Here is a 27829-nt window from a genome sequence, read left to right as displayed (position 1 = left end):
ATTTTGCAGTTCTACAGGGTTTGATAGTTTACAAAGTGTTTTCATAAACATTATTTTGTTCAGTAACATATGCAGGCAGGGATTTATTATGAACCTCGAACCTCAGCGGACAACATTTCAAAAGTTAGCACACATAGGCCTGCCTCCTGGAATCCTCCCTTGCCTCTTCCATCCCATAAGGCGCCCCTTCTTTGTGCCCCACAATTTCCTTGTTCTTACGTTTACAATAGTCCGTGGCACTGGTTGCAGCTTTTTGTTGGCACGACCTGCTTTTAATGATGGTTTACCTCAGGTACTGAAAGAATAATAAATATTCACTGAATGTGAGGGCCAAGAATGAGGCCTTTGCTTTGGACAGTTTGAACATCCCCATGCCCTTTGGGGAGGGTCGGGACTAGATGTGTTATCAGCATTTTTATTGCTATATTTTTGCAACAGATTTCAGGTATATACATTGGCTTAGTTCAACCATAGTACACCTCAGGGAGTGGGTCTCATCCATGCAGACAAGACTGTTTTTGGGAGGTGGACCATGTCCATGTCCTAATCCCAGACAACTGTGAATGTCTTACCTTATATGGCAACAAGGACTTTACAGATTTGAATAAATCAAGGGTTTGGGGAATGGGAAACTCATGGATTATCTAATAGGTCCAATCTAATCAAAAGGGTTTTAGAGATGAAAAGGTGAGGCAGGAGGGCCAGAGTCAGAGAAGGGGATGTGACAAAGGAAGTAGAGGTCTGAGTGGTAATAGCAGCAAGGTAAGGAATGAGGGTAGTCTCAAGAAACTGGAAAGGCAGGGAAATAGATTCTCCCTTAGAACTTTTTAGAAGGAAGGCAGCTCTGCCCAAGCCTTGATTTTAGCCCAATGAGACCTCTGACCTCCAGAACTGTAATGTAATAAAACTGTGTTCTTGTAAGTCAGTAAATTCGTGTTAATTGGTTATAACAGCAATAGGAAATGAATAAAGTGTCCCTATTTTGCTCTATTCTCAGCCTCAATGAGCCACTTTCTCTATTGAAAGTGTATCCTAACTTACTTTCCATTCTCTGAATACATACCCATGGAAAAGATACATGCAGAAAGTTAGTTCCGTGCTTTTAAAAATCCACTGTATATAGTATGGCACTGATCCTCATATTTCGAGCTGTACTTTCCTCCCAACCGACTCATTATCTATTATTCAAATATACCTTTGGTCCTTTTGACAAAGCCACTCCTGCCAAGTCCCATCTGTGGTCTTCCAAGTCCAGCCTGTTAAATCGGGCTGGGGTTACTAACCCTGGAGTCACAGTTTAGAAAACAATGGTTCAGAGGCCAATGATCGGAAGCCGCATCTCTGGACTCTGTGGCCAAAGCTCTTTCCCGTAGACAGCCTTGTCCCAGTGTCCAGCAGAGCACTGTCCTTTGCACCTCTGAGGCCCCACAAGTTGGCAAGCAGCGGCGACACGGGTCTGGGCGCGTGGGGGAGGGGCGACCCGCAGGCGCTAGGGCTGGGCCAAGACTTGGTCAAGGAAGTCTGGCCCCAGAGGAAGACTTCGGAAGGTCCAGGAGGCGGTGCGGCCAGGTGCCGAGCAGCAGAGCTGGGGAGCCGCCCCGCCCAGCCCCCCGCCTGTGCCTGCTTGCCTGGGTTACCTGCGGCCGGTGGGCGGGGCGGCCCTTCCCGTCTACGCCGGCCCCAGCCTCCAGGGCCGAGGAGCCGGGAAGTGGGAGCTGGAGCGAAGGAGGCGGAGACTGGTGAGGCTGCCACCACCCGCCGCGCCGGGCTCCGTGGCGAGGGGCTGAATGGAGCTGCCGGCGTGGCTCTGTGTGCTGTGGGCGCTGCTCCTCTGCCCTGCCAGCTGTGGGAACACCGCGCCCACGGGTGAGTGCAGTCGCCTGGCCTGGAGCGAGGGGAGAAGTGGGGCGCGGGCGAACAGGCGGGCGAGGGCGCCGCAGGGGCCGAGGGCCGCGACCGGGGTGGGCGCCGAGGTCTGTTTTCTTGACACCCAACATTCGGCAACGGCAGCCTCCGGCGCCCGCTTCCAGGTGGGGGACCAAGGGGCGCCCGAGCTTTTCCTGATCGCAGGCGGCGACGGCGGAGCGGGAGGACAAAGTCTCAACGTCGCACTTTCGTTGCGCTGTCGGAAAAGCCAGGGAGCCTGGCTCGGGGGCGCGGGACCAAAACAGCCCAATGTGTTCGGGATCGAGGGTCGTGGGATCTGGACCCAGAATGTCGCCTGTGAGTGCAAGAGGGGATGAGGGGCCGGGAGCCAGCGGGGACGGCGATCTAAATCCGGCGACCTGGGTCCAGTGAAGGGAATCTCTGAAGATCCTTGTCCTCGTAGGAAAAGGATGTGTCAGTCACGGCCTCCTCTGGGATCCGAGAAATCCGTTGGGAACTCCAGATCCGTAGTAGCATCCCGGCGGATGCTTTTTTCCCCCTTTAATACCTTTTAAATTTTGGAATAATTTTCTGTTTACAGAAAAGTTGTGAAGAAAGTACAGAGAGTTCACGTAAACCCCTCACCCTATGCAGCAACTTTTATCTAACCCGTCAGAATTAATGTGAAAAGTTAGGGGCCAGTGATTTCCCCATGGACAGCTCCTGGCTCGAGTGGCCTTCTAGACATTTTGGGCAATGAGAGTAGGTCCAAATTTGAAAAAGTTTTTATTATCATATTGACACAAACACTCACAATCTGCTTACTGCATTTTCACCAGTGTGTTTTGCTTTGAAACCTCGGTTGAAATGCTGATTAGGAAATCTTGACATTCTCAATTAATTTGGTCAGCAAAACACATGCAGAGTCTGCTGTGTGCCAGGCAGTATTTTAGAGGCTGAGGATGCAGGGGTGAGCAAAACAGATCAAGTCCTTGCCCTGTGGGGCTTATCTGCTACTGGTACAGTTGGGAGGGGATATAGGGGAGGGATATAAGGTATGTCAGGTAGTACTAATTACTATAGAGCAAAACAAAAGCCAGGAAGAGGTTTGCCATTGTAAAGAGGATGGAGTTCCCATTGAAAAGGTGGCATTTGAGTAGTGAGGTTTGAAATTTGTCACTCAATAATTATTCAAGTGTCTGCCTTGTTTAGTACTCAGCCAGGCTCCACACGTTTGCTTAGAGCCTCAGTGTGTACAGTATCATCCTTGCCCCCGGGTGCCCCTAGTTCTGTTAGGGAGACCCAATTCCCATAATTATTCATGGAAACTGCTGTCCAATGAAGAGGAGGGACATGTCTAGGGTCACCCATCTCACTAGTCCCCTGATTTTCACAGTGCTACTCCAGCATCCTCCCTGTCACAGACTCCCTCCCACACACACCTGAAACAACAGCTGGCCTTCTAGACAATACTAGCAACTTTGACTGAATTGTAACTTGATTACTTAGAATACAGACCCTTTTTTCCCCAATGGAAATATCAATAGCGTTGCATTTGAGGTATGATGAAGGGGAAAAAACAGTCAGGGAATTGAGTTTTAGTGGTCTGACATTTCCCAGCTGTGGGACCCAGGGCTAGGCATTTTCCCTCCATTGTGCAGCAGTTTTCTGTGGAAGAAGAAGGTTGAACTCTGTAAGTTCTAAGGGCTCTTCTAGCTCTAATCCTGAGAATGATTGTGTTACCAGTTTAGCTTAGTGTGTTTAGATTGGTAGCTCATACTGTGGTGTGAATTAATAACACCAGCTAGCATTTATATAGTGTTTACGCTGTGCCAGGCAGTGTTCTAAGTTTTTCACTTGTAATATTTCATTTAATATTTACACAAAACCTATCCTGTAGGTGCCGTTATTACTCCCATTTTGTACATGGGGAAGCTGAAGCACAGCGAAGAGCTTTGCTCAATGTCTCACCACTGGTAGAGTGGAAGAGCCAGGCTTCCAACCCCAGCAGCCTGATTTCAGAGGCCTTAACCACTGTATCAGTGCCTCTCTGTTTAGGAGTGAGGGGAGTCCTTGGTTGGGAGAGGAACAGGGCGCCTTCCATAATAGTAGGAGAGGACTGGTTGGAATCCATGAAAATATGTACAGGCCACTTGATATGAAGCGAATGATCATAGATTGGAGACTTGCTTTAGAATTGCCAGACTGTGTGATCCAAACAGTACTAAGTACTCTAGGAACTATGAGGGCTGATGGTTTCATGGAAGTGGTAAAACTTGAGCTAAACCTTCAGATGTGTGGAATTTGAATCGGTGGGGAAGTTATTCCCATGGGGGGTTGGATAACAGGAGCGAAGACCCTGGTGTGGGAGGGTGAGAGTGTTCTTTTGTGATCAGTGAGGAGCCCAGCTTGGCAGGAGGGTGCATTGGCAAAGTCAATCCAGGCAGAAGACCTTCATTTGCACTTGAAGGCCCCAAATGGGGGCAGAGTGGACACTGCAGGAGAAGCGAGCAGGGAGACCTAAGCAGGTGAGGGGAATCATGGGGATATGAAGCTGCGCAGAAATCTAGGGTTGAGGGTGTCCACTAGAAAGTTGTCCTGTGAACACCTGTCCAGGATCATGATGGATTGCCTTGCGGGGGTCCAGCAGAACACATCAGTGTGATTAGGGTGACAGAGAGAGAGATGATGGTGTAAGAAAAAAGGGACAGAGGTTGATTCTTGTGAAATCCTTAACTTTTACCAAAATATGTATGCAAAACTATTAGTTAAGCAACATGCCTTATTAGAAAGATCACTGATTGTGTTAATTCCTAATTAGAATAGAATATTGTGCTAGATGATCATACAGACTCCCTTGAGGTTTGAAGTTTAGTTGGGGGAGCTACTTGAGTCCATCTCTCCTTCCTACTTTGCCTTTCTGAAGTCAGTGATCCGCTTCTAAGAAATGGGTAAAATGAAATGCCTAAGGAAAGCTTATCAGGCACAAGAGAGATGTTCTATCTCAAAGGCCATGGACATATTATCACTTTTGGAGCAAAAAAAGCAATTATTTAGAGCAGTTTTGTCTCTTCAGAGAAAAAGAAAGCAGCTAACATTTATCTAGCACTTGCCTATGCCAGGCAGTGTTCTGAGCATTGTGTCTCTATTAACTCGTATAATCTTCATAATAATCATTAGGTTATTATGATCATCCTCATGTTATATATGAGGAAACTGGGGCATAGAGAGGTTAAGTACCTTGGCACCTAGTAAGTAGCAGAGCAGGTATATGAACTCTGGCAGTCTGGCTCCACAGTCATTACATTATACTGAAATTCTGTGTCCTACCGCATGTGAGCAAGAAGTACAGTCTCCACTATTTATGTAGCTGTCTAGATGTATTATACATACATACACATGTATTCATATCCATTTCAATATTTTGAGACTGTATTTGAAGTTCCATTGTGTGTGTATCTGTGTGTTTTAAAGTATAGGAAGAAAAATCTCAAGAGAAGTAGAAGGAACACCACTGGGGAAAAAGGAAGGATGGCAGATATCCACGAGTAGCCTAAAATGCAAAACAATGACACCTGATTAGAGACACTTCAGAACAGATGGGGGGAATTAAATCCATTTATGAAATTGGAAATAGGGCAGGCTATTAGTTTATTAAAATATGGAGGTTAAAAGTAGACTTTAAAATGTCTTAAAGTACTTGAAAGTTGCAGTCTGATTTAAGTGAACCATAAACATGTAATATTCTTTATCGTCAGGGCTTTAATTTTTGTGTGGCAGTGGGAGGTAGGTGGGAAGGTGGTTTTAGGAAATTTGCTGCCATGTGGTTCTGGAACCTGCAAAATAAGGCAGAGAATCTTAAAGTAGATTGTAGTCTTCAGTAGGAGAGAGTTTTTATTACAGGCCCTATACCTGACAAATGATTTGTCTTCAGAAACATCCCTAATGTTGTGTTCGAAGGGCCAAAACACAACAGTTGTACACTCCTGTAATCACTTAAAATCCTATAGCCTGAGCCATTGGTGCTCCCTGACACTAGCTGGTTTGGTATGAACTACAATGGAAAATCCCTGTTTCCACAAACCTGTTTCCACAGCACATCCATGCTGTGTGCTGCTCCCTCCCACATTTGGGCCTCTGATCTACCCTGCTAAAAAGGTAATGGTAGTGGAGTCAGGAAAGAGGGGATGAATATTGAGTTAAGGGCCTCTGTAGGCTGCAAGGTACAAAATTGACTATTGGGGAAATCCCAACTACTTAGTGCCTGCGGGATTGATATTGGGGGGGCACATGGAATTCTTTGTGCTGTTAAAGAGGAAAGAAATGCTGCATGTATTGCAGATTTTGTAAGATGCCCAGTGCACTCCACAGTGGTAGCATAGCATATGAGATATAACTATCGATTGACAAATTAATATAACTGTACTCCTTAATAATGATTAAGTTTGCCACTACAGAGACAACACGGGGGGTTGTTTTAAAAATTAGTTCAATAAACTTTATTTTGGAATAAGTTTCAATTTACAGAAAGGTTGTAAAGGTAGGACAGAGCATTCCTGTACACCTGGTAGTCCTGGCCTCAGGAGAGAAGTTCTTAGGAAAGTTTGAAATGATGCCCCCTGCACAACCTATTTCCCTGTGTTTGGCTGAAGCAGTAAATTCCTTTCCCTGATCTTAGAGCTGGGTGCAAAATAATAGTCAGTAAATAGTGGACACAGTGCTGAATTTTCTCCAAATGAAATACATTTTTAAGATACTAGTTCACAGTTTCTCCTCTTTTCTTCCCCGATTCAGATTAATTAAAGGTACCGTTCCAGCTTTTTAGTGTCAGACCCCAGGGAAACAGTAAGGGCTATTAGTCTTTCTTCCTCAGTACTTCTTTAGAAAAGTTATAGGAACAATTGCCAGATCACACAGATGAGCTTCTTAAGCTCACTGGCAGAACTGCTGAGATGGAAGTGACTTTATTGAGGGAGACATGATTCCAAGTGTGGGGAAGCCCAGGTCTCTGCAGGAGGAAAATTTAGGAATATACACTTCTTTGTATAGCAAGTAGTTAAGAATGTGGCCTTGGAACCACAAGAATTTCTGGGTTTCCACCTACCTCTGTCATTCACTAGGATATGGGACAAGTGGCTCAACATCCCTGCACCTCAGTCACCTCATCTTTAAGATGAGGCTGATAGTCCCTAGCTCATAAGATTGTGAGGATTCACCAGATAAATATGTGGGGAGTTCTAAGTACTAATATTTCTGCCCAGTTTTCTTATTCTTGGCATCTGGGAGTTGGAGTAATGAATTAAATAAACCACCCCCCAAACTGGATGATGTTGATAGATTTATTTCTTGTGCTTGATTTGAACAGAAACTCAGCCACCTGTGACAAATTTGAGTGTTTCTATTGAAAACCTCTGCACAGTAATATGGACATGGAATCCTCCGGAGGGAGCTAGCCCAAACTGTAGTCTATGGTATTTTAGTCACTTTGGCAACAAGCAGGATAAGGTAAGTTTTCTGGAACATACAGAATTGATGGGATAAAATGAATGCTATGAATTGGAGCCAAGAGTAAGACAAATTTTGCCCTGACTGGGTAGCTCAGTTGGTTGGAATGCTGTCTGTATACCAAAGTTTCGGGTTCAACTCCCTATCAGGGCACATATAAGAATCAACCAGTGAATGTCTAATAAGTGAAACGATGAATTGATGTCTCTCTCTCTCTCTAAAATCAATCAATAAATTAAAAATTTAAAAAAGAATAAGCCAAATTCTAATCTTATTTCAAGGTGAGTATTTTATTTTGGGCTATGTCTAAATTTTAACTGGGAAAATTACAGAAACAACTGTTGAGAAAATTGAACACATGAAATTATTTGCTAATTATTTGATAATCAAATGCAGTTGAGATTCTCTGATACGAAATACTAGATATCTTTATCTATTAGGCACTTGATAAATAATTATGTTAAAATTGGTTCCTGTGTTCCTGCCTAAAGCCTTGTATCTATATAACATTTTCAGTTTGTCAGGGAATTTTCACATTCACCATCTTGCTAGTCACATGCACTGATAGATATACAAGAACTTCGTGATGCAAAGGAAAGAGCTTGACGGCAAGTGAAAAAAAAAAAAGATGTACTTAGCAGGTCGGATTAACTAAAAGGTTTCGTGATGCCTGAGGAAAAATGAGGAGAACTTTCAGCCTTTCCAGTCAGCTGTTTTTGGCTCATTTCAGTGAATTTTTGTTAACAAGATTGGATAATTTCAGGTTTTTTAAAAAATATTTTATTTATTTTTAGACAGGGCAAGGGAGAAAGAGAGGGAGAAAAACATCAATGTGTGGTTGCCACTTGAGCACTCCCTTACTGGAGACCTGGCCTGCAACCCAGGCATGTGCCCTGACTGGGAATCAAACCAGCCACCCCTTGGTTAGCAATCTGGTGCTCAGTCCACTGAGCCACACCAGGCAGGGCATAATTGTATTTTTTAAATGGTAATTTTATTTAACAGAATTTTCTCCTGGGCTTTATTGGTTTGTAGCCCCTTCAGATGGACAGATTCTTCAAAGCATCAGATCATTTGTTCAAAACTGTCATATCTTTATACTTTGTTTCCATGGGGGTATACATGGAGGAGTTAGGGAATGTTGGGGGTTGAATTTGTCTAGGATTTTGAGGAGGCCAAATGAGATGTTGTTATTAGTGACAGTATTTTGAAGCAGTGAATTGTGAAAACACCAGTTCAAGCATTTTGGTGGCAGGGAGATGCAGGAGAACTAAGTTTTATCTGGTGTGCCACTTAGCTAGCTCAGTGGCTTGGGGTAAATTACTTAAGTTGAAAAGACCTCTCTGTGCCTCAGTTTCCTTGTGTGTCAAGTGTGGCTATACTCACTTCCCTGGTTTTGCTAGGGCATGGAAAATAGTGTATGTGAAGGCTTAATAAAAGTGAGGATGGAGTAGGCTCTTTTTCTTGAGGGAAATGTCCTAATCTGTCTTCTTGGACCTTTTCTTGCTGAGGTGTTAATTGAGGTTTCAGTGCTAAGTATTAAAGAATGGAGGCTGGTCAAAAGCATTTACGTTTTAAAAGAGGTCCTCTAAATGCGGAAGCCTTTAATATTTCTAGCAGTGAAACTTGTGTAGTCAGAGTTCTGCTTTTCACAATGTTGGCTTCCTCTTGTTCCTAAGGAGGCGCTTTAGGCATTTACAAATCTTAGCAGCAATTTTTGGTGGTTCAATCTTGAGAAATTCCGGGAAAGACCCTTGAGTCTCTCCTAAGTATCTAATTGAAACCCTGAGCAGAGGTCACTCTTTTTCTAACAGGTTCCTTATTCCTTAGGCTGTTAACTATGGTCAAGGATCAGTCAGGTGATATTCTAGCCTAGAAACTGGGTTTATTCCTCAATATTCTTACAGAAATTTAGACTTAAAAAAGTAACTTTAGGAGATAGTGGAATCAGAATTGGATTTGAAATTTCGTCTCTTTCCCTTTCAAGCTGTGTGGTCTTGGGCAAGTCACTTAACCTCTCTGAGCCTTTGTTTTGTTGTTTGTAAAAGGCTGGTGGGAGGATCAGCTAGTAAGAGTACAGTCGACCCTTGAACAACATGGGTTAGAACTGCACAGGTTCACATATGTGAGGATTTTTTTTCAAGAAGTATAGCTGGCCCTTCATATATGCTGGGTTTGCCTCTGTGTGTTCAACCAACTGTAGATCAAAAACATATTTTTGCATTCCTAACCACTGTTATCAAACTGTGGATTGAAAATGCTGTTTTCAGTCCATGGTTGGTTGAATCTGTGTATTCAAAGGGCCAACTATATGTGAAAAAGTTATATGAGGATTTTAGACTGCTAGGGGTGAGGGTTGGTGCTCCTACCCACCCTACAATTGTTCAACAGTCAAATATACCTACTTCATATGAAGGTTGTATGTATTAAAAGGAGATGATGTTTGTAACGCACCTGGTACAGAGTTAGAGTTCTATAATTGTTAGCTTTAGTATTATTACTCTTTTTTAAAAAATAATTTTATTAGTATTATTACTCTTAATAATTATTGAAACATAAGTAATTGTTACTTTTATAGATAATATTATCACTTAATCTTGTTCCCTCCATTTTGCCCCTGAGGAGACCATAAAGGGTGATCTTTGCTTAAAGTCATTGATTTCAGCCATTTGACAGCATTGGTTGGTCATTGTCAATCCTGCATTTATGATGAATGTGGATTATTCCTTCCAATTAGTGCTGGGAGGTGCTTCCTGTCTGAATCTTTTGAAGGTTACAATCTTGAGGCCGAGCATAAATGGCGGGAGTAATTTTCCTTTCCTCTTTCTGTCCTTTGGACTCAGCATTAACATCATAAGACAAAAGTAAGGTACATATGTCCCTTGAAGCATATTGAAGAAATATGGCATTATGATAGCTTCTGCATGTTAAAGGGCTTATTTGAATGTCTTAAGGTCTCAAGTTGCTAAGTGAATTCATTTTTAGTCTTACGGTTGGAAGGTCATTAAGATGAGTCAAGGATTTATGAATAATTCTTGGAAATAAAAAAAATTAGGTAACTGGCTGTCCTCTACCACTGTTTTAATATTCTGTAATAGTTTCCCAATCTGGCAAGTGCAAGAAGGATGTGGAATCAGATTTTAGATATCTTTCCTCACCAAGAGATTGGTAAGTCTCACCAGGTGAATAAATTAAAAGGTTGTGGTTCTGTCCAGGCATCCTGAGAGGCAAAGCTGAAGCTGACCCATGTTTGCTTCTGAGAAAGGAATCTACAACTTGGGAAAGGTTTGATTCAGCCAAATTAACACTGGTCCTAAGGGGAAGAGATCAGTTCAGGACTCTTGCCTTGGTTTTTGATAAAATTTTGAAAGGAGGCCAGATTCTCTGATGGGTGGAGCATAATGTCATACAGCAGCTAGCTACCAGTGCAGTGAGTCACCGTAGCTGAAAGTCACGTGGGCGCCATCATGCATACCTCATGAAGATCTGCTGGGAGGGCTTTAGTTCCCTGTCTGATAGAAAGAGGTATAGTTCCTGACTGGCGTAGCTCAGTGGATTGAGTGCGGGCCTGTGAACCACATGATCGCGGTTTGATTTCCAGTCAGAGCACATGCCTGGGTTGCAGGCCAGTTCCCAGCAGGGGACTCACAAAAGGCAACGATACATTGATATTTCTCTCTCTCTCTTCTTCCCTTCTCCTCTAAAGATAAATAAATAAAATCTTTAAAAAAAAGAGAAAGAGGTGTAGTTGACTTGACAATCATTGACAATTCAGGTTCCTACTTTATTCATACCAATTTAATATAATTTACCTTAAGACTTAAAAGAGATTTTTAAAAAAATATTCTTTCCCCCTACCATGCCTTTTCTAAGTCATTTTATTATTCCTATCCCCAAAACATAAGGTTCAAATTTAGGTAGTGAAGTATTTTTTCAATTAAAAATTCCATTATTATAAAAATACATAATAAAATGCCATAGCCCTCTCCCTGGAACAGTATCTAATATAGTAAGAGAACTGAGATTTTTCCATAATGATTCTGATACATGGCATTTCACTGCACATTTGCCCCTGGTATCTACAAAGGACAAATGCAGCTTCTAAACAAGAATTACCAATGACCCTTGGGTCAGAGTGGTTCCTTCAGTGGTATATAAGAAGTCCTGGAGTAAGGTTGTTTTGTTCAACATTGTTTTGTTGTAACATTAATGAGATGCCATGCAAACTCAACTCTTATATTAGTTAACCTATGGTAAAACTTAAAGGCGTAGAACTACTGATGATGTTAAGTGAGCACTTACTGTGTAGGACTTGTGCATAATAAAATTGTGAGGTCAGTGAAATTTGCATTCAGAGCTTTCCTGATACCATTACCACAATCCTGAGGCTGGTTTTCAGCTGCACAGGCTGAGAAGCTTCATTTCCTCGGCACACATTCACCTCTCAAGGGCCACTTCCTTACTTTGCCATGAAAACGATAAAGGTGAAATATTGTAGATAGCCTTCTTTTGGCCTAACTGGTGTGTTCCATCTCTGTTGGCAGCAACTGTATTGAAAGCCAAATGATAAGTAGCCTTCTTGGCAAAGAATTAGGAATTAGTTGCGAAAATGTATTTGCCTAAGAATAGCCAGAGGCCTCAGCGAGGGTAGGCATAGCTTTGCTGACAGGCCAGAAAACTCAAATGTCCATAGAGCTAAATCATCCTCTCTTGTCTCCCAGCCAGAATTTTGGTAGCAGACATTTCGGGTTTTTTTTTTTTTTCTTCCAGAGCTGACAAGTTAACTCCCTTTTCAGAGGGCTGTTTTGTCTGGGCCTAAGAGCTGTTCAGTCTCTGTAAAATAATTTGCTTTTATGTCTTTGCTATTCATAAATTCTTTATATGCTAGCTACCTCTCAGAGGGCATCCTTATGTGCTACTTTTGGGAATATCTCACAGTTGCCCTTATGTTCATCAGGCAGCAGGCATGAGATGTGGCAGAATAGTGCCTTTGGGTGGTAAATAGAGGTAGCTGTGACAAATTTCCCCTCCGTGGCCATCAGCACGTATGTAAAAGGAAATGCTGTCTCCAACTTGAGTCAGAAACTATTGCAAAACAGGAAACTTCTTGGAGCTCTGATTAAAAGCAACTCCATTCGTAATTATTCCAACTCTGTCACCTTGGCAGATATTTTCCTGAGGAGCCCTTTACTCTTATTATTCTAAATTATCATAGCTACATTTGTGATTTATGTCTGTATGCTGTCTTTAAGTTGGCTTTCTATGGTTCCAGAATGCTTATCTACTTTTGAGAAAAAGAGTGTGGTATACCCAGGGTATACATCAACCCTTAAAATTTATATGGATATGTAAGATAGTCAAAATGGTTAAACAGTACAGAAAGATTTTTAATGAAAAGTCTCTCTTCGGCCCTGAAGTACCATTTCTGTACTTCCTCTCCTGACAAGTGACCAAGATGACTAGATTCTCTTTAAAATAAAATAAAAGTTTTATTTATTTTTAGAGAGCAGGGAAAGGAAGGAGAAAGAGAGGGAGAGAAACATTAATGTGTGGTTGCCTGACTAAGACAGGGGTTGCCCCCTACAGGGGACCTGGCCCACAACCCAGGCCTGTGCCCTGATTGGGGATGCAACTGGTGACCCTTTTGTTCCCAGGTCCATGCTCAATCCACTGAGCTATACCAGCCAGGGCAGGATGACTAGATTCTTAGAGCAGTCTTTTTCATTTTGATGTATTTTTAAGTATATTTTATTGATTATGTTATTAAAATTGTCCCATTTTTTATTTTCCTCTTTATCCCCTCTGCCCTGTATCCTCCCTCACTCCAGCATTTCCACCCTTTATTCATGTCCATGGGTCATACAAATAAGTTTTTTGGCTTCTCTATTTCCTGTATTATTCTTAACCTCCCTCTGTCTATTTTGTACCTACCAGTTATGCTTCTTATTCCCTATACCTTTCCCCCCATTCTCCCCCCTCCCCCTCCCCACTGATAACCCTCCCTGTGATCTCCATTTCTGTGATTCTGAACCTGTTTTAGATGTTTCCTCGGTTTGTTTTGTTTTGAGGTTCAGTTGTTGATATTTCTGAGTTTGTTGTCATCTTACTGTTCATAGTTTTGATTTTCTTCTAATTCTTAGATAAGTCCCTTTAACATTTCATAGAATAAGGGCTTAGTGATGATGAACTCCTTGAATTTGATCTTATCTGAGAAGCACTTTATCTGCCCTTCCATTCTAAATGAAAGCTTTGCTGGATAGAGCAATCTTGGTTGTAGGTCTTTGGATTTCATGACTTAGAATACTTCTTTCCAGCTCCTTCTTGCCTGCAAGTCTTCTTTTGAGAAATCAGCTAATAGTCTTATGGTTACTCCTTTGTAGGTAACTCTCTCCTTTCCTCTTGCTGCTTTTAAGATTCTCTCTTTACCTTTAAACTTGGGTGACTTAATGATGATGTACCTTGATGTGTGCTTCCTTGGGTCCAATTTCTTTGGGACTCTCTGGGCTTCCTGGACTTTCTGGAAGTCTGTTTCCTTTGCCAGACTGGGAAAGTTCTCCTTCATTATTTCTTCAAATAAGTTTTCAATCTTTTGCTCTTCCTTTCCTCCTTCTGGCACCCCTAGGATTCAGTTGGTGGAACGTTTAACTTTGTCCCAGAAGTTTGTAAGACACTCTTCATTATTTTGAATTCTTGTTTCTTCATTCTGTTCAGGTCGAATGTTTACTTCTTCCTTCTGGTCCAAATCATTGATTCGATTACTAGTTTCCTTCCCTTCACTGTTGGTTCCCTGTATATTTTTCTTTATTTCACTTTGTATAGTCTTCACTTCTTACTTTATTTTGTGTCCATCATTTCTATGAGCAATGTGATCACCAGTGTTCTGAACTCTGCGTCTGATAGGTTGGCTATCTCCTCATTGCTTAATTCTTTTTCTGGAGTTTTGATCTGTTCTTTCATTCAGGCCATATTTGTTTGTATGTATGCACCTGTTACGTAGTAAGAGGCAGAGGCTTAGGTATTCGCCAGGCTGGGCAACCCACTTGGCTGCATTGGGGCACTGTATGTGGGAGAGGGGTCCAAGAAAACAATGCCACTTGCTCAGCTCTCACTCCACTTTTAGTCACTTTCTCCACTTCCCACAAACAAATTGGACCATTCTGGTGCTCATTCCAGGGTGGGTGTGTTAGTGTATATTCTAGGACTCTGTGGATACCTCCAATGGACTATCCTGTGAGACTGGGAGTTCCCCCACTGCCACAACCGCCACAAGTTTTTACAGCTAGAGATTTTGAGGTTTGATTTCCCTGTGCTCTAACCCTGGGTTTCGTGGTCTGTTTTGCTCCCTAGTTGTTCTTCCTGGTTTATCCACACTCGAATGTGGGAGTACCTAGTCAGCCAGCTGCTGCCTCCCCAATCTGGTGTGCCAGCCACTGCCTTGCCATGAACCCTCTCTGCCCCAGCTGCCTGTCTCTGACCCTCCTACCGGTCTGGATGAATGTTTCTTGTTTAACTCCTTGGTTGTCAGACTTCCATACACTGCTGTTTTATGGCAGTTCTGGTTGTTTTTTTGTTTTTAAATTGGTTATAGTCCTTCTTTTGGTTTTGCAAGGAAGCAAAGTGTATCTACCTACACCTCCATCTTGTCTGGAAGTCCTTTTTCTCCTTGATCTTGATGGGATGCTGCATATGTTTGGAATTGAATTCTGACAGTGTTATAGTTTTTTCTTTTAGAATTCCTTTTAAACAGTTGATGTTTTGGTATGGTAGGTTTTAGAGGTAAATGTCATGATGTCTGTACATTTAAAAAGTTCAATAAAACAAAAAAATCTCTTTAAAAAGTGGTAAATTGTCTTTTATCACACCAGGGTTTCTTAATGGTGGCAGCCCTGACATTTGTCACAGGACAAGTCTTATTTTAGGGGGAGAGAAGGCTGATCTTTGTATTTTTTAAAACTTTTTTTGAAGATTTTATTTCTTTATTTTTTAGAGAGGGGAAGGGAGGAAGAAAGAGAAAAAGTGAAAGATCAATGTGCAGTTGCCTCTCATGCACCCCCTACTGGGGATCTGGCCTGCAACCAAGGCATGTGCCCTGACTAGGAATTGAACTGGTGACCCTTTGGTTCACAGGCTGGCACTCAATCCACTGAGCCATATCAACCAGGGCTGATCTGTGTATTGTACGATGTTTATCAGGATCCTTGGCCTCTACTCACTAAATGCCAATAGCAACTCCCTTCAAGTCATGACAACTGAAAGTGTTCTTAGACATTACCAAAGGTCCCCTAGAGTGTTGGGTGGAGCAAAATCACCCTAGGTTGAAATAAGTTATCTATACCATTGGATAACTCCATGTTTTATGTATCTCCACATGCTACTGTTTTATTATATAAGTGTATTTCTGTGTATTTGCTATAGCAATCCCTATTTTTATTTCCTAACCTTAGAAAATTGCTCCAGAAACTCATCGTTCAAAAGAAGTGCCCCTGAATGAGAAGATTTGTCTGCAAGTGGCGTCCCAGTGTAGCGCCAATGAAAGTGACAATCCTAGTGCTTTGGTGGAAAAGTGCATCTCACCCCCTGAAGGTAACAACTGAAAGCAATTTATCTTGATATATAGAGAATAAATCCAAATTATCTGTATGCTTATGTTCAGTGTTCATTAATTCATCAGTTGCAAACATTTGCTGAGTCTAATAAATTCAAGCACTTGTTCTAGGCGGTAGCAACACAGTTATCAATATGAGGACATCCTGCTTTTCAGGTGCTCACAGAAACCTTACATAACAATCCATAACAGTTATATAGCACTTAATAATTTGGAAAATGACAGACACAAAAGACTTTCCCCAAATCAAGCCTCATAAGCTTATCTTGTGAAGTGAGTGAGTCATATATTATTATTACTGTTACCACTTTATAAGGAAACTCAGTAAGTTGCTGCAGGTCTTCAGATTCCAGGTCCAGTGCTTAAAAAAAAACCTCAAAATATGTGCTATCTTCCTCAGTATATAGAGATTGGTTTGATATACAGGATATATCTGAGGAAAGATGTTAAAAAGGGAAAATGAACTGTTGGCCTGGCTCCAATTCCAGATTAGCCTGAGGAAAAGCTGTCAAGTACTCAGGTTGATCATTGTCCCCCAACTGCTTTCCCACCCATCACCCAGTATCCTTCTGGCTTTTATGTTGCATACAGGGAACAGCATGTACTGGTTAAGAGCAGAGCTACCAGAGCCAAAGGTCCAACTTTAAAACTCAGTTCTGCCAGTTTCTAGTTGCATGACTATAAGCAGATTACTTAGCTCTTCCTTCCTCATAGGTAAAGTGGATATAATGATAGTATCTACCTTTCAGGACTGTTGAAAGGATTACATAAGTCAGTATATGTGAGGTGCTTAGAATAGTTGCTGGTAAAGAGTAAATGCTCTGTATATAATGTTGCCACCTTGGTTGTGCAGGGCCTATGTCCTACCTCCAAACCTTAGCGCAATGTGGCCTGTTTGCCAGACCATTCTGTCTACTTGCATTGCACTAATCAAAAGTGTATGAAGTGGCCCTAGTTGGGTAGCTCAGTTGGTTAGAGCATCGTCCCAATCTGCCAGGGTTGTGGGTTTGATCCCTGGTCAGGGCAAATACAAGAATCAACCAACAAATGCATCAATAAATGGAACGACAAACTGATGTTTCTATTTGTCAAATCAATAAAGAGGTAATGAAGTAGTATTTGTAAAATAAAATTCTGTATTGTTAGAAGGGTGGGAGCATGGTTTAAAACAACTTAACTCCCCAATTCTCATTTCTTTAGGAGATTAATAATCTGAAAAAAAGCTAAATTGTATTATGACAGTAAAATGGTTGATGATGACTCAGTGCAATAGCATGTTAAGGATCCTGGTGGATAAACAGGTTTGCAATTAAACAGAGGCATTTAATATAGAGACATGATGTCTCAACTGAAAACACTTTTTTTGTTGTTTTTTTATTTTGTTTTTTATTTTTTAATATCACTAACCTTTTGTTTGTTTCTTTCTTTTTTAATATTTTTTGTTGATTATGCCATTACAGTTGTCCCATTTCCCCCTCTTCATTCCCCTCCAACCTGCACACCTCCTCCCACCCACATTCCCCCCCTTTAGTTTATGTCCATGTGTCATAAGTTCCTTAGCTTCTACATTTTCCACACTACTCTTGCCCTCCCCTGTCTATTTTCTCCCCACTGTCTATGCTACTTATTCTCTGTACCTTCTCTCCCTTCTCCTCCTCCCACTCCCCTGTTGCTAACCCTCCATGTGATCTTCATTTGTATGGTTCAGCTCCTGATCTAGCTGTCCTCTTAGTTTGGGAACTCCTTTGTAGGTGCCTGCCCCCTTGTCTCTTCCTGCTTCTAGAATTCTCTCCTTCATTTTAACCTTGGCTAATGTAATTATGATATGCCTTGGTGTGTTCCTCCTTGGGTCTACCTGCTTTGGGACTCTCTGAGCTTCCTGGACTTCCTGGAAGTCTATTTCCTTTGCCAGATTGATTCTCCTTTACTATTTGTTCAAATAACTTTTCCACTTGTTGCTCTTCCTCTTCTCCTTCTGGTACCCCTATAATTTGGATGTTGGGACATTTAAAGATGTCCTGGAGGCTTCTAAGCCTCTCCTCATTTCTTTGAATTCTTGTTTCTTCATTCTTTTCTGTTTGGTTGTATCTCTCTTCCTTCTGGTTCACTCCATTGATTTGAGTCCCAGTTTCCTTTCCATCACTATTGGTTCCCTCTGCATTTTCTTCATTTCACTTAGTGTTGCCTTCAGTTTTTCATGTAATTGTGACCAAAATCAACCAGTTCTGTAAGCATCCTGATCATCAGTGTTTTGAACTGTGCATCTGATAGGTTGGCTATCTCTTGGTCACTTACAAGTATTGGCTCTGAGGGTTTGAGTTGTTCTTCTGCTTGAGCCATAATGTTTTGGTCTGTTTGCACCTGTTAGGTATGAGGGGCAGAGCCTTAAGTGTTCACTAGGGCAAGGCAACCCAGTTGCTGTGTTGTGGCACTGTATGTGGGGGCGGGGTCAGAGAGGGAGCAATGGCACTTGTTCTCTCTCGGCAATGGCAATGGCTCTCTGTCAGATTTCTGTCCCCTCTGCCACTTCCCACAAGGAAATTGGTCCCATCCGGTGCTGGTTTCCCAGTGGGTGGACTTGTGTACATTCTAGGACCCTGTGGGTCTCTCCAACGAAATCTCCTGTGAGGCTGGGAGCCTCTCCCTGCACCTCAACCCATGAAAGTTTTTTCAATCAGTGCTTTTAGGCTTTATGTCTGGTCACTGGGGCCCTGGGTTGCACGGTCTGTCTCACTGCCCATTTTTTTGCCTGTTTTATCTGCGCACGTTTGTGTGTCCGCGGTCAGCCAACCGCCTTGTGTGCCTGGTTTCCTCCCCACACCCTGTTCTGGTAACCACTGCCTCCTCCTGCCAGGACCCCTCTCCACTGGCAGCCAACTCCACCCCTCTTACCGGTCTGGATGAATGGTTTGTTGTTGTCGGACTTAAGTACAGTTCAATTTTCTGTCTGTTCTGGTTGTGTTTTTGTTCCTAAATCTTTGTTGTCCTTAAGTTTGGTTGTATGAGGAGGTATAGTATTTTCACCTATGCCTCCATCTTGGCTGGAAGCCCTAAAAACACTTTTTAATGGTAGAGATTTCAGATTATAAAGATTTTAAGGCTCCTAAAGTCATAACACACAATAGGCAACTAGTAAGAGTGACATTATACTTACCTTTTTCCAAAATGCTTCAGGAAAATTGTTTAATGTTTAGGACAAGATGTGATAGTATTGAACAAAAGATTAGAAGGTAAAATATAACTCAATAAACTTGCTATTTTAACGACAGGTAGATAGTGCTCGCTTCACCAGCACATAGACTAAGATTGTAATTATACAGAGAAGGCTAGCATAACACCTATGGAAGGATGACATGCAATTTTGTGTGTGGGGGGGAAGGATAGATATACAGTTTTTTTATACTTTCACATTCATTTAGAAATCCTATAGTCATTTCTTATGATTAAGATATTATTTGCCCTTTCACCTGTGTCTCCAGTTAGGGATGTAAGAGTTAGGGTCCCTCGATAATAAAAATGTTTTCTTAGTATGTGGAGGTGACAGAGAAAGTTGTGAGCATTATAGATTTGGATAAAGCAGCATGAAATACCCCATTCATCCTATGCCCCAGAGTGATTGGCTAGTCTGCCTTATAAGGAAAGGAGGGTCCTAAACTCTTGGCTGGGTGTTCTAGGTGATCCAGAGTCAGCGGTGACTGAACTACAATGTATTTGGCACAACCTGAGTTACATGAAGTGTACTTGGCTCCCTGGAAGGAACACAAGTCCTGACACTAACTATACTCTCTACTACTGGTAAGTTTGAGCAGAATGCTTATGGAGAAGGGCGGTTGTAATGGTGTTGGGAGCCTTTGGACCTAACCTAGTTTAAAAAACAAAAGAACAGCCTATTTTTGGCACACCCAAAAAGATGAGCAGTTTGTTACAGTAGAAAATATATCTGGTTTTGGTGTCTACTTAAAAAAAAACTTTAAAAAATCATTATAGATCTATAGGATGTTGCAAAAAATACACAAGGAGATCCTGTGTACCTTTCACCCAGCTTCTCCCAATGCTAACATCCTATATAACTAGAGGATGATGTCAAAACCAGAAAGCTGGTATTGGTACAATCCACCTAACTTTTTCAGTGTTTACAAGTTACTAATGTACTCACTTGTATGTGCATGTGTAGTTCTATGCAGTTTTATCACATGTGTTAATATAGAACAGTTCCATTACCACAAGGATTCCTGGAGTTTCCCTTTTATAACCTTACCCATCTCCCCTCTGCAGCCCCTCCTGCTGCCCTCCTCACCCTCTAGTCTCTAACCTCTGACAACCACTAATGTGTTCACCTCTGTAATTTTGTCATTTAAAGAATGTTATTGGAATGGAATCATACATCATATAACTGCTTGATGAGACTTTAAAAAACTTTGCATAATACTCTTGAGATCTATTCAAGCTATGGTATGGATTAATTTTTGTTGCTGAGTAGTATTCCATGATATGGATGTACCAGTTTGTTTAAACACTGATTTATTGAAGAATATGTTGGTTGTTTCTAATGTTTTTATTTTTATTACTATTTTTTAAAATCTTCACCTAAGGATATATTCACTGATTTGAAAGAGAGAGAGACAAGCAGAAACAAACCAACATTCATGTGAGAAACATCGATTGGCTGTGTCCCATGTAGGCACCAATTGGGGATTGAACTTACAATCTTTTGCTGTCAGGACAGTGCTCCAACCAAATAAGCCAGTTGGCCAGGGTGGTTGTTTTTACTTTTTTGGTGTTATGAATGAAGCTGCTGTAAATATTGATGGATATAACTTTTCTTTTCCTGGAATAAATGCCCAACAATACAATTGTTAGGTGCCATGGTAATTGCATATTTAGTTTTATAACAAACTGCCAAACAGTTTTCTACTAACAAACTATAGAAATGACCCCAGAATGTATAATCTTCCAAACTGTTTTCTAGAGTGGCTGTACCATTTTACATTCCCACCAGCAATGTATAAATCACTGGTGTCTCCCTTACAAAGGAAAATTATATGCTGCTCCGGTTAAAAACTAATTTAGTTCTCCACAAAATAAATAATAGTTGGTATTTGTTACTATAGCTACAAAATCTGTTAAAGTCATCAATTAATCTTTAATCATTTTTCTTTGCTTTAGGGCCTAGAATTATTAACAATAGGACAAGGAAGAAAAGACCAGGTTAATCAATTCAATTCAATAAAATTTTAATTTGTACACATTATGGGCAAAGTGCTGAATGGACAGCTGAGGTAGAAAAACATGTGTCTGCTCCTAAAGGTTAAAATGTAAAGAGGTAGACAGTGCTCAACACAAATACCTATATAAAAAGAAAAGTGAAGATGAAGGCTGTTGCAGAGGTATAGACAAACTCGTGAGAAGATAGAGTGGAGCTTCGGGTGCTGACAGGGGGAGACTGGGAGGCTTTGATGAAGGTGGACAGCATAGGTGGAGGGTTTCTCAGAGGCTAGCGTTTGGGGAGGAGCGTTCTAAGGAATGGGGATATTTAGTCACTGTGATGTCAAGGTGGGAAACTCGGGAACTGGCAGTCTGTTATTCATGTAGCCTTGTCCCCTTTTCTGTCATTCACTCCAACTGCTTCGGATTGAGTGGAGTGCAGAAACCATGTCCAGGATTTCTGAAGCTATAAGATAAACATGGCCTTTCACCCTGGAGTGTCCATTTTGCCCAATGACTGGATGAAAAGTGTTTTTGGTATATTAAAACACTCATGCCTAGACCATAGAATAGAATGCAAAAGTCACATGAATTTTTTTAACAAAAACCTCTAAAGTTACCTGGGGGTTCACATACTTCTGGCAAAGATGAAAAGCCCTGCTGGGGAAGCCAGGTGGCCCCACCCCTCTTGCACTCTGCTATTGGGCCCACACTGAACTTTTTTCAGTTCCTCAAACTGACTCTTGAAATGCCCAAACAGAATGATGGAATTCCAACAGAATAGTGGAACCATTCTGTATGCCCTCACAGCCTGTTTCTTGCCCTGTCACCCAAATACCTCTTATTTGTCCTTATCTCTTCCTCAGACATCATTTTCTCTCCGCAAAGCCTTCCTTGACCTCTCAAGTCTGTATATATGTGCCCCGTCATTGTTATGTCCCACAGTACTTTGCACTTTCCTGTATCATAGTACTGGGCACAATGTTGTCATTTCCTGTTTACTTAGTGTTAGCCCTCCCCAGACTGTGGTCTCCCTTGAAAACAGGGACTGTGTCTTGTTTCCCCCTCTGCCTGACACATGGTACATGCTGCATATAGTAGTTTTTTAATGTTTTGTAGGTAGGATCCAATGCAAGAGACTATTCGAGACTGGGGTGAGGACTTAGGATGGATAAACACCACAGGAATATTATAGTTCAGGACCGAAAAGAGAGGAGAATTGAGTACATCTCACTCTCTAAAGAAATGTTAGTGGCCCTGACTAGTGTGGCTCAGTGGATTGAGTGTCCTCCTGAGAACCAAAGGGTCGCAGGTTTGATTCCCAGTCAGGGCACATGCCCGGGTTGTGGGCCAGGTCCCCAGTAGGGGGGCATGTGAGAGGCAACCACATATTGATGTTTCTCTCCCTCTTTTTCTCCCTCCCTTCTTCTCTCAATAAATAAATAAAGTCTTTATAAACAAACAAACAAACAAACAAACACTTTAAAAAATAAAGAAATGCTAGTGAAGGGTCCAGAGAACTAAACCTTAAAAGGAACCTGTCTCTGACAGTGTTGCAGTGAAGTCTGAGAGAGCTATTATTACAAGCTTTCAAGAGACCTTACAATTTGGTGACATCCTGTGTTGATTATGCTATTAACTCCTCTTCCTTCCCCTGGAGTTATTGTTGGTAGAATCACAGGGTCTGTGTCCATAGAGAGGGCAGGCAAAGGAAGGGAAGACATTTTAAAACTGTCTTATTCCATGGCAGACTGCAGGAAAGTAACCCAGATATAGCAACTGGGGTGACACTGGACATAGATGGTGGCCTAGTCCTTGGATTTCTTATAAGAAAAATAGGAAAGTGTGTTGGGTCATGTACTAGCATAAACCACGTCTAGAGCAAATTGCAAAATGATTGCCTTGATGGGTGACTAAATTACAAAGATACTGGACCAACCAATTGGAAAAAGCATTTTTCTGCTGGGTTAATGCATTGTCTTACCAAAGCTGACAGCAGATGGTGCTTCATCTGCCTTTAAGCCCTCAGTCGATGCAAGTGCAGGGCACAATCTCCCATGATTGGAGGTGGCTCAAGACGTCATCTCAAGGGAATGGTGGTTCACTGGCACCCCAAGGGGCAGAGGTCTGGGGTAGCAGTTTGTGTCATACACATTCCTTCAGTTGATCATCAGCATGGACTCTTGCTAGACCTGTGCTGTTCAGTATAGGAGCCACTAGCCACATATGACCCTTTCTGTTTTAATTTAAATTTCTTAAAATGAAAGCTAATTAAAACTTTAGTTGCTCAGTCTTACCAGCCAATTTCACACAGGGCTAGTGGCTCTAGTGTTAGCACAAATATTGAACACTTCCATAATCCCCCCAAATTTTGTTGGACAGTGCTAATATAGATTCTATACCTTCTGCCCTCACCATCCTGTAACTTATTTTTTAAATATTTTATTTATTTATTTTTAGAGATAGTGGGAAGGAGAGAGAAAAAGAGGGAGAGAAACATCAATGTGTGGTTGCCTGTTGCACACCCCTACTGGGGACCTGGCCCACAACCCGGGCATGTGCCGTGACTGGGAATTGAACCAGCAACCCTTTGGTTCACAGGTAGGAACTCAATACACTGAACTGCACTGCCTTCAAATCTTGGTTTTCTTCCTTACTAGCAAGTGTGATTTGGGGCAAGTGCCTTTTCTCTAAGACTCAGTTTTATAATCTGTAAAATGGGGGTAGTAATAATATTACTAGTTCTTAAGATTGTTATGAGGACTGCTCTCATATGAAAAGTATTCAGAGCTGTGCCTAACTGCTAACATATATTTGGTAAGCACTCCATACATAATAGCTATATTATTTTCATTACATCCTCCTCCCTTGCAGATGTAGCCAGTATACATTGCTGGCTTCTTCCCCTACCTTGCAGGATTAGCCCGTAGCCCATACTTCCTCCTCCTCTGCTCCCCTCTAGAGAGATTCTTTCTAATCAAAATGACAAAAGAAAGAGAGACTCATGGCTCATTCATTACCAAGCACTTGGAATTGATTTAGATACCATTTTAAATCATGTCAAATGACTAGACTGTTTCCCTAATCCCCAATCTAAAAATGTAGTGTCATTTTGAAGACTCAGGGCACTGACTTGTGGCTCTGAATGGAGAGTATGTCACTGAAGCAGCCTGACCTTAATAGCTGCAGACTAGCCATGCCAATTAATTTAAGAGAATTTCTTACCACATTAATCATCTTTAGAGTTGGGGAAATAGTGTTTCATTTGTCCATTTCTTTCTTACTATGTCTGTGGTGTGAGTATGTGGAGAATTTCAGTATGTGATTTTTTAAAATTGTTACCCGAAGTTATGTTTTTACTGATTTGAGAAAGAGAAAGAGAAACATTGGTCGGTTGCCCCTACCCTGTATGCACCCCAACTGGGGATCAGACCCTCAACCTTTTGGTGTATGGGACAGTGCTCCAACTAACACAGTCACACAGCCAGGGCTGTGTGTGAATTTTTTTTAAAGATTTTATTTATTTATCTTTAGAGGGGAAAGGAAGGAGAGAGGGAGAGAACTGGCCTGCAACCCAGGCATGTGCCCTGACTGGGAATCGAACCGTGGTTGCTTGGTTCCCAGGCCCGCACTCAATCCACTGAGCTACACCAGCCAGGGCTGAATTTTAATATTAAGTAACTGAATGTTTTCTATCTTAGGTTATCATCTTGTCTTTCACAAGAAGTCCCCCAAAATTGTCTATGCAAAACCAATACTTTCTATTTTCTTATTTTTTTTCTAAATTATAACAAATTTAAATTCTATATCTGGGGTCCATGAAAATATGTGAAATGCTCAGTACAAAATTGAAAAAGGAATCTCAAAGATTGCCCATTAGAGGAGTCCCTTTATTATTTGAAGCAAAAATAATTTTGTACATAGTTTTCTTTAGTTATGTAACAAAAAAGTTCTGTGTCTTTGGTTTCTGTTTCTGGCTGTGGATGGAAAACATTCCAGGCCTGTGTGACCTAAAAACTATCCAGGGCAGTTAGTTCTTAAAAAGGCTGTTTTTATTTATGAACTACTGGGGACTACAGCTAGGAGAAAAGCCTTATGTACTATTTTTTAAGGAACAAGAACATTTTCTATATTGAAGCATTTCTTTGCACAGCCTTTGAAGGATTAAATATATTAGATTTGAATTTTATTTTTTAAAGATTTTATTTATTTTTAGACAAAGGGGAAGGGAGGGGGAAAAAAAAGGAAGGGAAACATCAATGTGTGGTTGCCTCTCATGCACCCTCTACTGGGGACCTTGCCTGCAACTTAGGCATATGCCCTGACTGGGAATCGAACTGGTGACCCTTTTTTAAAAAATTTAGTTATTTTTCAAGTACAGTTTTCTGTCTATTTCTCCCATCCCGGCCCACCCCACCGCATGCTCCCCACCTCCCTCCCATTTCCACCCCCCTTAGTTCTCGTCACTGTGTCCTTCCTATTTGTTCCTCCAAATCCCTCCCCCTTTTTCCCCTTAACTTCCCTTCCTTCTCCCCTCTGGTCACTGTCCCCTTGTTCTCTATTTCAGTGTCTTTGTTTTTTTTTTCTGCTTGCTTGTTTGTTTTGTTGTTTAGCTTCCTGTTAAAGGTGAGATCATATGGTATTTGTCTTTCAGCACCTGGCCTATTTCACTCAGCATAATGCTTTCCAGTTCCATCCATGTTGTTGCAAAAGGTAGTAGCTCCTTCTTTCTCTCTGCAGCATAGAATTCCATTGTGTATATGTACCACAATTTTTGGATCCATTCATTTACTGATGGGCACCTAGGTTGCTTCCAACTCTTGGCTATTGTAAGTTGTGCTGCTATGAGCATTGTGGTGCATAGGTTCTTTGATATTGATGTTTTAGGGTTCTTAGGATATAATCCTAGCAATGAAACTGCTGGGTCAAAAGGCAGGTACATTTTTATTTTTCTGAGAAAATTCCATACTGTTTTCCATAATGGTTGTACCAGTCTGCAATCCCACCAACAGTGAACTAAGGACCCCTTTTCCCCACAACCTCTCCAACATTTGTTGTTTGTTGCTTTGTTTATGATAGCCATCCTGACCGGTGTAAAGTGATATCTCATTGTGGTTTTAATTTGCATCTCTCTGATAGCTAACAATATTGAGAATCTATTCATGTGTCTCTGGATATTCTGTATGTCCTCCATGGAGAAGTGTCTGTTCAAGTCCTTTTCCCATTTTTTAATTGGGTTAGTTGTCTTAGAGTGGAGTTGTGTAAGTCGAACTGGTGACCCTTTGGATTGCAGGTCAGCACTTAGTCCACTGAGCCACACCAGCCAGAACTTCTTTTCTTTTTTTAAAGACTTTGTTATCTAGGTGTAATTTTAGGTTTACAATAAAATTGAGAGGACTTCCGCCAAAATGGAGGCATAGGTGGATAAGACGTGCCTTCTCACATAACCAAGTTTAGAGACAACTAAATATTAGCAACAGAAAACACAGCCAGAACACAGAAACTTGAACTTTTCAGAAGTCTGTTAACAACAAATTCTTCAGCCTGACTGGTAAGTGGCGAAACCAGCAGCTAGTGGAGCTGGGTTGCACAGGAAAACTCAGGCGCGCGGAATCCAGGCACAGGGTTGGACCTAGTGAGCGACCGAGCGACCGAGCAAGTGACCGCGGGGGAAACAGCAAGAGAGCAGGGCTGCGGGTTGACTGTGGTGGCGCATTTGTGCGCGGATAGACAAGCGAGGGAGTGGGCGATTGGACCGGAACCCAGTGGGTCCCCACAGCTAGCAGCAGGGAGGGTGCCGCCATTTCCCTGCTCTAACCCCACTTCCACATACAGCATCATAACCCAGCGACTCTGAGTGGCCCAGCCCTGGTGAACCACCTAAGGTGCTGCTACTCACCCAGCGATGGGAAACAGCAGAGGGGGTCGCCATTTCCTGCTCTGACCCCGCCCCCACATAAGCGTCACAACCCAGCGACCTGGGAGTCCAAAGCGCTGCTCCTCACACTTAAAGGGCCAGAACAGACCAAAAATGGCTCAAGAAGATCTCAAAGCCCCAGAGCCTATAAATCTAAGCGATGAAGAAATAGCGAAACTCTCAGATGCACAGTTTAAAACACTGGTGATCAGGATGCTCACAGAACTGGTTGATTATAGCCACACATTAGACAAATATATGAAGGCGAAACTAATTGAAATGAATGGAATTGCACAGGACACCAATAGCAATGAAAAGAAAACTGGGACTCAAATCAATGGAGTAGACCAGAAGAAAGCAAATAATGGCCAAACAGAAAAGAGTCAAGAAGCAAGAATTCAAAGAAATGAGGAGAGTCTTAGGAACCTCCAGGACATCTTAAAGACACTCCAACATCCGAATTATAGGGGTACCAGAAGGGGGAAGCGCACAGCCACCAGTGGAAAACTTATTTGAACAAATAATAAAGGAGAATTTCCCCACTATGGCAAAGGCAATAGACTTCCAGGAAATCCAGGAAGCTCAGAGAGTACCAAAGAAGTTGGACCCAAGAAGGAACACACCAAGGCACATCATAATTACATTAGCCAAAATTAAAATGAAGGAGAGAATCCTAGAAGCAGCAAGAGCTAAGGGGACAGTCACCTACAAAGGAGTCCCCATCAGACTGT

General features: G+C 41.8%; 1 protein-coding gene and 1 pseudogene across 1 annotated transcript in view; both read left to right on the top strand.

Annotated features, from left to right (window-relative positions):
• The first annotated feature begins 1428 nt into the window (after positions 1–1428).
• The window catches only part of IL13RA1 (interleukin 13 receptor subunit alpha 1), a 65091-nt gene continuing 38690 nt past the window's right edge, over positions 1429–27829 (top strand). The window contains exons 1-4 of the mRNA XM_037146005.2: positions 1429–1866; positions 7232–7371; positions 15816–15954; positions 19651–19771. Of these exons, the coding sequence (XP_037001900.2) occupies positions 1788–1866; positions 7232–7371; positions 15816–15954; positions 19651–19771 (479 nt within the window). The 5' untranslated portion in view covers positions 1429–1787. The remainder of the gene's footprint in view (positions 1867–7231; positions 7372–15815; positions 15955–19650; positions 19772–27829) is intronic.
• On the top strand, positions 19253–19374 carry LOC119049865 (uncharacterized; annotated as a pseudogene).

This window comes from Artibeus jamaicensis, unplaced genomic scaffold (assembly GCF_021234435.1).
Source record: "Artibeus jamaicensis isolate MK-2021 breed Jamaican fruit bat unplaced genomic scaffold, CSHL_Jam_final scaffold_378, whole genome shotgun sequence".
Lineage (NCBI taxonomy): Eukaryota > Metazoa > Chordata > Mammalia > Chiroptera > Phyllostomidae > Artibeus > Artibeus jamaicensis.
Note: the sequence above shows the minus strand (reverse complement) of the source record. Positions and strands in the feature narration are given on the sequence as shown.